The following is a 14,508-nucleotide window of genomic DNA, read 5'->3' as shown; positions in this document are numbered from 1 at the left end:
GCAGAGCTACTGCCTCACAGCTCCAGTGAATCAGATTCAATCCTGACTTCCAGTGCGTCTGTGTGGAGTTTTTCATGTTTTCCCTGTGACCAAGTGAGTTTCCTCTGGGTGCTCCGGTTTCCTCCCACAACCGGTGATGGTTGCAAGCTTAATTGGCCACTGTTAATTTCCCCTGGTGTGCAGGTGAGGAGCAGAGGTTAGGCAGGGGGAGTTGATGGGAATATGGGGAGAATAAAATGGAATTAGTGCAGGAGGAGTGTAAATGGTTAGCAAGGACATGGTGGGCCAAAGAGCCTGCTTCCATGCTCTTTGACTGTCACAATTCACTTTTGTCTTGCAGGATAGGGAGGCAGCAGCGAAGAAGTGGAAGCCTTTATGTTTTGACCCAGAACAAGGAGTGCACTTGGCATCAGGGGAAAGGATAATATCGGCGCCACACTTCTCCTCAACTCACAAGCCTTCATGACGCACAGTCACAGATGGTGCAAACCCACACGACCTATTTTCTATCTCTGAAACACAATCTAAACTTGAATTCATTTCCATTTCAGGAACCCAAGAACTGGAAACCTCCCAAACAGGGGAGGAAGGAAAGATGGCAGCAAAAAGAGTGATAACACAACTCAATCTTATGCTTACAGCTGCCAGCTTGAGGATAAAAGATAGATTTACACCGATAAACAGGAAGCTTAAGTATGCAGGAGCCAGGGTTTTTTTTTTGCGTGTGTGTGTGTGTGTGTGTGTGTGTGTGTGTGTGTGTGTGTGTGTGTGTGTGTGTGTGTGTGTGTGTTGGAAGGGAGGTAAAGGCTGGTGGTAGTCAGGGATTGAAAGGATACCAGAGGCGCCTGCTCAGAGACACTCACACAGTTGTCCTGCAGGGGAAGTCAGATGAGGAATCCAAATATCCCAGCCAAGAAGGCAGTTTGGCACTCTGTAAAGCCTGCACTCCTTGGAACAGGGACCCTTCTGTCCTCTCTCAGGTGTTCCACCCCTGCTGCTCTACCAGAGCCCTTGTTGTTGTGTGTCTGGCAGCCAGCTCACACTGCTGCAGCCTAAGCTGAGACGGTGCAGTCTGAAGTGAAGTGCAGTCCTTTGGGCACAGAGCTGTTGATATCATTCTCTCAAGCCACCTACAGTGCCCCCTCCAATGTGACAGCACCTGGGGAAGCACTGCAACGCAACACAGGGACAGACAAAAGGGGCACAGAATTCAAGCGTTAAGGTAACACATTCATGACTGATTAAATAATGCATGCAAAATAAAACATATAACACTGGTTCTAAAACTGGGTTAGAACTTGCATTTGTTGATCATTTTATTTTTGCACGAGAAAGAGGACATTGTTAGGGTTAGCGACAGATTTAAGTTAAGTATCGGTATGTGTGAATGGAGAGATGGCACAGACAGATGTGTACTGTCAGTGTTGTAGCCTCTCTTCCTCTTCCAACTCTTTCTTCTCCTCATGTTCTTCAGCTGTTCATTTGACACCTGGGGACAGGAGTTGTTCCTCCATAATGTTGAGCTGGTGCACCAGAATCATAGATCCTTGGTCATGGTACTCTGATGGCCCCTCCTCTGTGCAGTGGAAGGACTGCTGGAGGATGTCAATGGCTTGCTCTGTAACACTTATGGTGACAACATGCCTCCCACTGTGGACATGCTGTGCCTGTAAGTATGAGTTCCTGGCAGGAGTAAAAAACTATGTCATGCCACTTAGTAGCTGGTCCTTGACTTCCCCTGGAGTTTTTAATTACAGGTGGCACAGAGGAACACTGCAAAATGAAGGCAATGTAACTGCTCCTAACATGGTGGGTATTCAAGCATATGATTCACTGCATGTGGTCACACATTACCTACACACTGCGTGAGTGGAATTACTTTCTTCTGCTCATTGTGAGAGAGCACAGATGATCCAGTGTGTGCACAATCAATGGCACCCTTCCCAATGGGGGAATCCTGCAATCCTTGTAAAATCCAACATGTTTCTGGCAAGTAGCAATATGATGAATGCATATGTCACTGTATTAACAACCACAATCACCTCCCTTGTGAAAAAGGGCACAATAGACTGCGAGACATTGCATATATCTCCAGCTGTAGCCAGTAAGAAATCAGATGCATAAAAATATCCACTGCTGGAGGCAATGATGTCTTTTCTCTATCTAAGGCTACAGTTGACAGATTTCACTCATGACCTCTTGCGAACTGAAAACACCTTGAGGGGTTGTCACTGAATTGGAGGCAAGATAATATTTCCTCTCAGTTTTTCGTGGATATGGCCTCCTGCCAAGAAACCCGTTCCTGTCCTCCCTCTCACAGCTCATTCCACTCTTTGACAGGGCTCTTAATTCTCTGAATCAGGCTCAACTCCCAGAGGAAACCTGATAGGGCCACCCAAGTGTGGAAACCCAGCAAAATCATACATGGTAAACACAAATCCCACACAAACAGCCTCAACTGTGGACAATAATGTAAATGAACTTTAGCCAAGGACAGATAACCTCCAAAAACACATACAATTCAACCAGCAGACACAAAGGTAACAGAAAAATTAAACCACAAGTAATTATAAAGTACGTAATTACAAAGTTCGAAAGTGCTGGTGTTGGAGCTGGGAGTGCTTGGTCATTCAATTTAGTGTCATGTTCACCAATGTGAGCCGTAAGGGGTATGATTGGAGTGCATCATTAAATATTGGTGGTGTTTCATACTAGGTTACAATCACCACCTCGTTATTTTGCATGCTGCTGGTTGTTGTTAGGTAAACAAAGAAACTTCCCGACCAAGTGGCAATCTGTAAATTTGTGGGCCTCTTGTACCTCATTCTAGATGCTCACACTTGCCTTTAAAACTGGAGCTACTCTGGCCTACCTATCCCCCTGAGCACGGGGCACCTTTCTCAACTAAAGACATTACAGTGTCTCACAGCTAATAAAGTGTAGATGTTGTTGCAATGGAGAGAAATTTGTTCTCTCATTGACGTGCAACAATCACACAAACAGCAATGGGTCAAGAAATTGGTTAGTGCTCAAGACTTTCTGGTCAATAACAAAAATGCAGATTTGAAGCTTTCCCTTGCTTGGTTGTCCAGAACCAAGATCTCGGTCTCAAGATACGGGGCCTGCTGTTGGGGACAAAGATAGAAAGAAATTCCTTTACTCAGAGCACTGTGAACCTTCAGAATTTTCAACCTAAGGAGGCTGTGGAGTTTTGCTTGCTGAGTTGGTTCATGACAGAGGTTGAGAGGTTTTTGGATAATAAGGCAATCAAGGGATATGGGGTGCAGAAAAATAGCACTGAGGTAGAAGATCAACAATGATCTTCTGGAACTGTGGGATAAGTGCAAGGAGTTGAATGACTGACTGCAGCCAGTATTTCTTAAGCTCTCGTGCTCTTAAAGAGCTAGCGCACATCACTGACCTCAACAAAAGATGCCTTCAAAGATCCAACAAACTTTACAGCATAGATCTCCCTTTTTCTGATCCTGGCCATGGTGGGCATGAGTTCAGCAAGCTTATGCTATGAAATGTATGCATCCATCTTCATTCAGTATGGTCAAGTGGATAACCCAGCTGTGGCTTTCCCCTGAGGTCGCCACCACCTACAAAACCACTCTTCATCCAAGTTGATTTATTCCAAGTGATATCATGAAATGTTCAAGACTATGGACAGAGTAAAGACTGCGGACACTGACAAAATCTCAGCTCTACTGCTGAACGTCTTGTGCTTCAAAACGAATTGTAACTCAAACCAAGCTGCTTCACAAAAAGCAAGACAACTAAATCACTTTCAACTTGACCACTCCAATCTAGACGTCACTGCAGCCTTTGTTCAAGCATGGACACTAAGCTAAATTCTAGAGTTGAGATAAGTGCGGCAGTCCATGACCTTAACTGAATGGAGTGTGGCATCAAAAAAACTCAAGTAAAACTGAAGGAACTCATATAAAACTGAAGGAAATCAAGAGAAGAACTCTCCACTGGTTAGAGGCATAACTCATATCCCGAAAATTGTTTGTGGTAGTTATAGGTCAATTATTGCTGCAGGAGTTTCTCAGGGTAGTATCTGAGGCCCAATTGTTTTGTGCTGCTTCATGACTAAATTTTCTTTCAGTGTTAGGCATAATGACTGCAAGATATTCAATTTTCTTTGGCAACCACTCAGAAAATGAAGTTGCCTGTGCCTTTGCAAGATTCATGTTTGAGTAGATCAGTGGCAAGTCACACTTGCACTTGTCACTCATGCAGCTTCAACGACACTCAAAGAGCAAGATACCACCCAGGATAAAGTAGTCCCCTGGATTGGCAACCCATCCATCACTCTAAACATTCATCCCTGCAACAGCTGTGCATCGTGACTATAGTGCCATCTGCAAAATTACTCCAGCAATTTATCAAGGTTTCTTTGACAGCACTTTCCAAACCTGCAATCTCTGTATTGAAGGACAAGGGCAGCACATGCAGGAGGATGCCATTGTCTACAAGCTCTCTTCACATCCACACACCATGCAATCCTGACTTGGAAATACATTTCAGTTTCTTCTTTGTCACTGGGTAAAAGTGCTGCAACTCACGACAAAACAGTACAATGAGAGTACCTTCACCACAGATTAGGAAGGAGGGTTGAATCGCTGATGGAACCTCAGAATTCTTGCAGTCCACTGTGCCTGTGTTGAAAGTTACTGACACTTGCATGTTGCAGTGGCAATAGATGACAAAGTCCCACTGCAATTACAATGGCAAAACTGTGAACCAACCAACCCAATTTTTTCTCATGGCGGTATAATGGACAGTGAAGAAGGCTACCTAAGATTACTATTGGATTGAGATCAACTGGGAAAGTGGACCAAAAATGGCAGATGGAATTTAATTAGGTAAAGTGCTGCATTTTGCTGAGTTAAATCAGGGCAGGACTCACCCATTAAATGGCAGGGCCCTGCACAGTGCTGTAGGACAGAGAGACCAAGGGGTACAAGCACATAGTTTCCTGAAAGTATCATCAGAGGTAGACAGGGTGGTGAAGAAGGCATTTGAAATACTTGCCTTCATCAGTTAGAGCACTGAGTATAAGAGGTGGGATGTGATGTTACAGCTATACAAGATGTTGGTGAGACCACTCTTGGAGTATTGTGTGCAGTTCTGGTCACCTACATATAGGAAGGATGTTATTCAGCTGGAAAGGGCACAGAAAATATTCACAAGGACATTACCAGGATTGAAGGACCTGAGTTATAGGGAGAGATTGGATGGGCTCTGGGCTTTTTTCCTTGGAACGAAGAAAGCTGAGGGGTGACCTGAAAAAGATACTTAAATCATGAAGGGCGTAGATAAGGTGAATGGTCATGGTCTTTTTCCCAGGGTAGGGGAGTCTAAAACTAGAGGGCATAGGTTTAAGGTGAGAGGGGACAGATTTAAAGGGGACCTGAGGGGCAATTTTTTCCACACAGAGGATGGTGGGTATGTGGAATAAGCTTCCAGAGGAAGTGGTAGAGGCTAGGTACAATTACAAATATTGAAAAGGCATTTGGATAGGTACATGGATAGGATAGTTTTAGAGGGATATGGGCCAAATGTAAATGGGACGAGCTCAGGTAGACAACTTGGTTGGCATGGATGAGTTGGGCTGAAGGGCCTATTTCCACACTGTTTAAGACTCTCTCACAAAAAGCATCGATTGTCCATCCTCTGCACAACTGCATTTTGGGTCATCATAATACAACTTTTGTTTGTCATTCGAAAACAGGCCTTTTATATCACCCGATACATGCATGTCATTTTTGTGGATTTTATGGACAAGGCAATAAATAAATTATGACAGTGAGTGTTAGAGTAGGTGTTCCACAGATTGAAAAAATGCAAAATTCTTGCAATACACCCTCCATTTCATTTTCTTGAGAGATGTAAAGCTGTCACGTCTAATTATTAAGAGCACTGCAATGATGTTTCACTTGTGGATCAAGTAATAATTCTAAATGGTAATTAAATGTTATGTAAATAGAGGCTAAAAAGGAAAAAGGCTTATTGTAGAACAAAGCAGAAAATGCTGGAAATATTCAGCAGGTCAGAACACACCCGAGAGAGAATTAGAATTCCTGTTTCAGGTCACTGATGTTTTGGAATTACTGACCTGAAACATTAATTCTGTTCCTCTTTCCACAGATGCAGCTTGACCTGCTGAGTATTTCCAGCTTTTCCTGTTTTCATTTCAGGTTTTCAGCATCTGCAGCATTTTGCTCATGCTGAAATGTAATTGAGCCAGTCTAATTTCTACAGGCTTCCAACAATGTGCCAGCTTTATGTTGGCCTGCAGAGTTGGGATCGGGAAAGATGCTGTTTCCTAACTCAGTTGGGCCCGATACAAATTGATGTCAGTGAAATTTGTGAAAATAATGTGAAAACAAGCTCCTGAATGTGCACTGTGACCTTGTCATGACTTTGGTGCGTGGCAGCTATTGTACATCCATCTGTCAGGTGCTCCATGTGAGTGACCAGGCTGTACAGCTGCTAAAGGCTTCTCTCAGCAGCCAGTGTTTAAAAAGAACAATTTCGCTTAACCTGCATCCTTCTTAGTTTCATCCCCACTGGTATGCACACACAAGATTTACAGTGAAACCAATCAAGGCATGGTTGAAATGGCCAATGGATTGGCTTCCTTGGCTGTATACATTTAACTCTATTATTGAATATCTGCATTTAAAATTGTGCTGGATGAAGCCACCATTCGCATTCTGCACTGATACTCATCACACATACAGTTTGAGAGCCTATGCTGGATGAACGAGGCAGATGGGAATTCTGGCATCCTGCTTACTCTCTAATAATCCAGCTCATCTCTTTCTACTGACAACAGCCCAGGAATAACATTAAAGTGTATTAAATTCCTATAGCAAACCTCCAATGCCTTCATTCACTGGCTCTGGGCCTAATCTATCAATCCATTTACTGCACAACAAAATGTGCGAAACCGATTATAAAACTGTTTTCCCAAACTGGTCCAAAAGAACAGGCACTGATAATATTGGCAAGCACGGTTCCCCAGCCAACACAGTTCCCTGTGTCGATTCGTCACCTTGAGTTAGAGCTCAAAGGCAATAGAAATACTGCTATTGGCAAGATGATTAATGTGCTTAGTTTTTTCCAGTGTAAGAAAAAGGAGCTTCAGCAGAAATCATTTACAGATTACTCGGAATTAAGTCCAAATAGTGAAATGAAGTAGGCATAATGTACAAGGTATAGGGTTTACACTCTCCCTGGACAGTTTATGGTTATTGAAGAGGATCTGTGCCAATTGAATTGAGTGTGCAAGTACAGAAGTAAAAATTTACCCCATTTCAGCAGATTCTGGGATATAAAAGATGGGTAGTAAGATCCAATGCCACCTGGTATACATTTGATGCCATATCACCTTTGCAGATCTATTAATACAATCCATGGCACTGGGCTTCTTGCATATGGGAGTGAGGGGCTAAGAGACCCCCCACTACAAATTGGTCAAAAACTAATTGACGCTTGTATTGTCTCAGGTCTGATTAGTTTTTGCAAGTCTGCAGCATCTAACCAGTGGGCTTTATTAATCAGCAGAGGATGCCGAAGAAAAGGAAAGCAGGAAATTTTTCATTCGCTCACCACCCCACCCCACTTCACACTTCATGACAACACAGCAACTTGCTGATCGCCACAGGCACAGCAACAACCAATGGCTCCTCTCAACTCCAAAGTCAACTTGCCATCCCTTTCCTGTGACCTCCTCGGGAACCAATTGTACCTGAGCCTGTGGTTTTTGAAATAAACCTGACTTGAAAACCTCGTTGGGATTGCTCAGTATGGAGCCCAATTCATTGGTTCCATGTTAGGGATTGCCCAGTAGGCATCCCAATTCATTGGTTTCATGTTACTGAGGTTCTAGGGCCATTATCAGGTGAGCCTTGGTACGACCTATTTGTAGTCATTGCTAGCTTTGTATCCATATTCTGTCACTAACCAACTTCTCCATTATGAGTCTTACCAGACTCCAAGATAAGCAGCTAAGTTAAATCCTTACACAAACTCATGGACCTGCTAAAGGGAACAAAAAGATTGGCACTACCCACTTCACCTGTTTGACTATGTGTAATACAGGTTTATTAAAGAGATGGAAGCCTAGGGAATTAAGGGGAAGGAAGTGGCATGGATGCAAAAATGGCCCAATTCCAGCAATTATATAGTGGGATGGGTGGATGTATTTTTTTTAGATTATTACGGCTGGGTTTTAGATACATTCTTCAAGTCTGTTCAAGTGTTAGAAATTACCACGAGTCATGTGGAGCTGCCAAATTACAACGACAGTTTATGCAAGACCTGGCAAAGTCATAGATATCTGTACTAACTCAATGTAACTGCACTGTGTAATGAATTGACCTGTACGATCGGTATGCAAGACAAGCTTTTCACTGTACCTTGGTACAAGTGACAATAATAAACCAATACCAATACCAAGATATTGATGAAGACAGGTATAGACTGGGATGTTAAAATGGAAAGTAGCATGGTAAGTGGTCTTCCTTGGTGAGAAGTGACCACTTAGGGTGGACTTTCATGAAGGACAATCCGTGGGACTAGATCAAACTGATCTTCAACTGCCAGTTCCAGGGAGAACCAACAGCTAACATGTCATATCATTTCTGACTGTAACGTCTGCAAAAACTGAATGTCCCAATTAGAGAAGCGGGCTTGAGCACTGGTGGTGGGGCAGATCAAGCACAATCAAGTAAAGAGGCAGAGGAGGAGGTCTGGTGCTCCGGCATCTGCCCTCCAGCTTGTCTCAGAATTGCTGGCATAGGGTAAGTATGTATGAGGCCAAGATCTTCTGAAAACCTTGCAATTGCTTTTTGTCATACTGAGTAAAATTCCACTGAACCATCTTCTATGCCCACCATCATTTCCAGTAATTTTCTCATTTGAAGGCTTCAGCCTCTTTTCCAAACATTGGGTTTGGAATTGAAGATAAAATTCCACTGAGGGGTTTGCAAAAAGGCTATTATGTTAAATGGAATTGCTTTTCCTTCAGAATAAGCCAATAAGCCTTCCGTTTAAGTATTCAGGCCTCTTGGGAGAGGTCGAAGGAATAAGTATGAGAAAATACCTCTCAAGTCACCAAAGGTTCCTATTCTGTATCACACTATCCTGTCATCAGCTCCTTAGACCATTCCAGCTTTTATACTAATTTCTATTGCTGTCATTATTCTGTGAAGCTACATCTTTGCTATTCTTAGAAATTTAAACATCAAATAGAGCAACTAATAAGTAGCAAGATGGTTGCCTTAAAATGGTTGTATAACGGAGGGAAGAATTAGGTCACTTGTCCTGAATCATGAAGCAAAAGGAAATGTTACAAAGCAATGAATTTGAGTAATGGAGTAATGATTTCCTTCATGGAAAGTTACAGAACAATATCCCTCTCAAACCCCATTATGCAATTTTTTTTAAATGTTGAAAGTAACAGCATCCTTTTCATTTCAAATACACACAACTTAGATGAAGCATTAGTGTGATTCAATGCAACACAGATCAGTTTATCTGTTTGAAAAAATTAAGATAAAACTTTTCCAAAAACCAAATCTCTTGTTGATATTTAAATGTCTTAACTAGAATGTTTCTAACTGAAAATCAAGCCAAAGAACAACAAATCATTCATAACATCAGGCTTCTGGCAATCATGTCACCATCTGGGCCATGCTCTCTTCTCATTATTACCATCGGGGAGGAGGTACAGGAGCCTGAATACCCACACTCAACGATTTAGGAATAGCTTCTTTCCCTCCACCATCAGATTTCTGAACGGTCCACGAACACTACTTGGTTATTCTTTTGTTTTGCACTATTTATTCATTTTGTAATTTATTGTAATTTTATGTCTTTGCACTGTGCTTGCAGCCGCAAAACAACAAATTTCACGTCATATAAGTCAGTGATAATAAAAGAGATTCTGATTCTGATCTGCATTCAACAAACAGATAACCAATTGCTGAACAGAAAATATCTAGTTACGAAATTCACCCTTTATAGGTTGATCATCCTAATTATTAATCCAACTATTTAATTAAAGAGCTTTTTCCAAGCAATGCATGCAATTTCCAATAGTCCATACCTTCGTCCAGCAATTATTAGCCTGCAGGAGATCTCTTTCCAATTTAAAGCGTTGTTCTGGGGCCAGAGACTTGCTTTTGAGTGCTTTTCCTCCTCTTTCATTTAAAGACTTCAATACCCCTTTCCGTGTGGATAATTCTTCCACTTGTGACTGAAAAAATTGGAAGAGGAGATGCATATTCCAACTGCACACCATTTTCACTCAATATCTAACTATAAATTATCGTGCATTGCTTTTAAAAAGGTCACGTTTATATTCATCTAAGGGCTGGATTTTCTTCCAGGAATCCATCTGTTTTCTGCAAATCCAGCATTTCCTGGATGACCAAGTGCACAAGAGGGCAAGGCAAGACAGAAAATGGAAGCTTTTGTCTGATACCGTAGGCTTAATACCTCAGAGTATAGGGATGAAATTAAAAGGGAAATTAGGAAAGCCAAGAGAGGATATGAAAAAATACTGGCAAGTAAAATCAAGTGTTTAATAAGTAGATAATGAGCAATGCAAAAAGAGTAGGGGTCAAAAATGTAATCTGCGTGGAGTGGGTCTGGTTCCTCATAAATACTTTGCAATAGCATTCACTCAAGAGGGGGTGGTGCACACAACAAAATTAAAGAGGAATTGTGTGGAATATTGGATGGGATAAACATATTAAAAGAGCAATTATTAAGTTATCAAATTATCTTTGAAAGTGCATAAATTGCCACCACCAGATAAAATAAATCCCAACTGTAAAAAGAAGCATGCAGGAAAATTGCAGAGATTTTTTAAAAAATTCTCCCTGGCTATTGGAGTGGTGCCAGAGGACTGTGAACCCATTTTCTCATAAGCTGGGGAGGGAGATGCTGGGAGAGAGGTAGACCATGTAATTGCTGGTTAGTTAATTTAAGCTTGGAGTTGGGCAAGGTGTTGGAATCAATTCTAAGAGTTAGTATGAACCAATATAAACCTTATTTCAGAAAAACACAGATTAATTGGAGACAGCACAGATTTGCTGAAGGATTATCAGGCATGGTAGTGTAGAGGTTAGCGTAATGCTATTACAGCGCCAGCGACCTGGGTTCAATTCCAGCCGCTGTCTGTAAGGAGTTTGTATGTTCTCCCTATTTCTACGTGGGTTTCCTCCAGGTGCTCTGGTTTCCTGCCACATTCCAAAGACGTACAGGTTAGGAAGTTGTGGGCATGCTATGTTGGCGCCAGAAGCACAGTAACATTTGCGGGCTGCCCCCCCAGAACATTCTACGTGAAAGATGCATTTCACTGTGTGTTTCGATGTACATGTGACTAATAAAGATATCTTATGGATGACTAATTGAATTGTTTGAGAGGTAATCAAGTGAGTGGATGGGAGCAATACATTTGATGCAGTCTACGTGGATTTTAACATTATTATTTCAAAGCTTCATACGACATGATAGTCAAAACAATAAAAACCATTTGATCCAAGGAAGAGGCAAATTGAATTTAAAATTAGCCCAGTGGGAGGAAGCAAAGTGTATGGTTTCAGGTATTTTTGAGACTGCAAAACTGTTACCTATAAGATTCCACGGAGTTTGGTGTAACCAAGGGTCTTTGACCTGGAACGTTAACATTGTTTCCATTTCCATAGATGCTGCCTGACCTGCTGAGTGTTTCTAGCATTTTCTGTTTTTACTTCAGATTTCCAATATTTGCTTTTTTTTATTTTCCTGGACAACAGTTTTTAAACACTTTCTCAATGAAGCCTGTTGCATAAATGCAGTGGACATGAGATTTCAGAAAACCAGCTAGGTTACTTATGACAACAGATCAGCATATTTCTGATGTATCATTTGGAGTGAAATTAATTAAATAGAATTAAAAGACGAAAATGCAAATTTAGTATCTGTGGACTCAAATAAACAATGTTCTCTTGAACATATGGGTATGTTACAAACCTGCAGTGGCTAACTTCAAATTTGGGCAGCGCGAGGGAGTTGGGGAAGTGGAGCCACCAGTGAGGTCGAGTCCTTTTGTTCCTGATGGAGCACATTGTGAAAGGTGTAAATATCATTATTTAATTTTTGTTTCTTTTGTCTAACAAAGAGCAGAAACAAAGAAAGATTGGAAAGCCATAACAGGTATTGACCTGTATAAGATTTGGTGTACTGTCTGGTTTTCAATTGCAAAACATCTCTTGGGCTCTTTCCCAATGTGTATTTGTTACCATCAAGTACAATCAATGTTCACCATAAACTTAAATACATTGAACAAGTCAGTGGTTGAATGAAATATTATTTGTTGATAGTGTAGTGGCTGCTACCGCAATGCGAAAATAAAGACACGAGTCTGTGAATTGCAGAACAAGACTGATTTATTTCCCGCCGTGCGCGGGCCTTTTAAGTGAAACGGTTCCCGCCTTCCGAGAGAGGAAATGACGTACGCGCTACATCATTAGAGTCTTTTCGCACACGCGGGTTCTCCCCGTCGCTCGGGGAAGACGAAGGCCCAGCGCCATCTTGGGCCTCGCCGCTCCGACGACACGTGCCCCGACCGTTGAGCCTGTTTGCCTGCTCGGATGGTGAGTTGCCACACAAACCACCACCTCCCCCGCGTCACGGTGTTGGGACCTCGACCGGTTGTTGTAGGTCTAAATGGGCTGGTTTGAGGCGGTCCATCGTGAAGACTGCCTCCTTGCCCCCAGTGTCCAAAATAAAGGTGGACCCATTGTTTCTGACAACACGGAACGGCCGCTCGTATGGCCGTTGCAACGGTGCCCGGGGTGTGCCCCTGAGAACGAAAACGAACTTACAGTCTCATAGTTCCTTGGGCTCACAGGATGGGGATGGACCATGTCGCGAAGTGGGGATCGGTGCCAAGCTGCCCAGCCTCTCGCGCAGTCTTCCCAGGACTGCTGCAGGTTGTTCCTCTTGCCCCCTAAGAGCAGGTATGAACTCCTCTGGGACGACCAGGGGTGCACCATACACGAGTTTGGTTGATGAAGCGTGGAGATCCTCCTTGGGGGCAGTGCGTATGCTGAGCAGAACACAAGGAAGTTCATCGACCCAGTTAGGACCTTTCAGGCGGGCCATCAGGGCTGATTTCAGATGGCGGTGGAAACGTTCTACCAACCCGTTTGACTGAGGGTGGTAGGCCGTGGTGGTGTGCAGCTGCGTCCCTAGCATGTTCACTAATGCAGACCATAGGCTGGAGGTAAACTGGGTGCCTCTGTCTGAAGTGATGTGGGCCGGAACAGCAAAACATGAGACCCAAGTTGTGAGCAGTGCCCGGGCGCAGGAATCAGTCGTGATGTCTGAGAGAGGAGTTGCCTCTGGCCACCCCGTGAACCGGTCCACGATGGTAAAAAGGTACCGTGCTCCTCTTGAAACTGGCAGGGGAGCGACGAGGTCGACGTGAATGTGGTCGAACCTTCTACGGGTAGGCTTGAACTGCTGTGGTGGGACCCTGGTGTATCGTTGGATTTTTGACGTCTGGCATTGCGGACAGGCCTTGGCCCACTCACTGACCTGTTTGCGCAGGCCGTGCCAGACAAACTTGCTGGCAACTAGTTGGACAGTCGATCTGATGGACAGGTGCGCCAACCCGTGTACCAAGTCGAAAACGTGTTTCCGCCAGGCTGCAGGAACTATAGGGCGGGGCTGACCAGTTGCGACGTCGCACAGGAGGGTCTGCTGACCTGGGCCAACTACGAAATCTTGGAGCTGCAGGCCTGAGACTGCAGTTCTGTAGCTGGGCAGCTCGTCGTCGACTTGCTGTGCATCAGCCAGGGCCGCGTAGTCCAGACCCAGGGACAGGCTGTGGATGGTCGGTCTAGAGAGCGCGTCAGCAACGACATTGTCCTTTCCGGAGACATGTTGGATATCTGTTGTGAACTCGGAAATGTAGGACAAATGTCGCTGCTGGCGGGCTGACCATGGATTGGAGATTTTAGAGAAGGCGAAAGACAATGGTTTATGGTCAGTGAACGCTGTGAAAGGCCTGCCTTCTAAAAAGTACCAGAAGTGCCGGATTGCCAGGTACAGCGCTAGTAACTCCCAATCAAAAGCGCTGTATTTAAGTTTAGGTGGCCTAAGGTGCCTGCTGAAAAACGCCAAGGGTTGCTAACGGCCTTCGATTAGTTGTTCCAGTACCCCACCGACCGCGGTGTTGGATGCGTCCACCGTGAGGGCAGTTGGGACATCTGTCCTGGGGTGGACCAGCACCGCGGCATCTGCTAGGGCTTCTTTGGCCTTAATGAAGGCAGCCGCGGCCTCGTCATCCTAGGCGATGTCCTTGCCCTTGCCAGACATCAGCGAGAACAAGGGCTGCATGATACAGGCTGCTGCAGGGATGAAACGACAGTAAAAGTTGACCATCCTGACGAACTCCTGCAGGCCTTTGATCGTGTTGGGACGGGCAAAATGGCG

The 14,508-nt window shown here is 43.8% G+C and overlaps 1 protein-coding gene across 3 annotated transcripts in view; it reads right to left on the bottom strand.

Moving 5' to 3' along the window:
* Positions 1-14,508, bottom strand: part of dmd (dystrophin) — a 1,415,828-nt gene that overhangs the window by 394,752 nt on the left and 1,006,568 nt on the right. For all 3 annotated transcript variants that reach the window (XM_052015085.1, XM_052015086.1, XM_052015087.1), the window contains exon 48: positions 10,127-10,276. In XM_052015085.1, the coding sequence (XP_051871045.1) occupies positions 10,127-10,276 (150 nt within the window). The remainder of the gene's footprint in view (positions 1-10,126; positions 10,277-14,508) is intronic.

The sequence above is a fragment of the Pristis pectinata genome, chromosome 4, assembly GCF_009764475.1.
Source record: "Pristis pectinata isolate sPriPec2 chromosome 4, sPriPec2.1.pri, whole genome shotgun sequence".
Classification (NCBI taxonomy): Eukaryota; Metazoa; Chordata; class Chondrichthyes; order Rhinopristiformes; family Pristidae; genus Pristis; species Pristis pectinata.
Note: the sequence above shows the minus strand (reverse complement) of the source record. Positions and strands in the feature narration are given on the sequence as shown.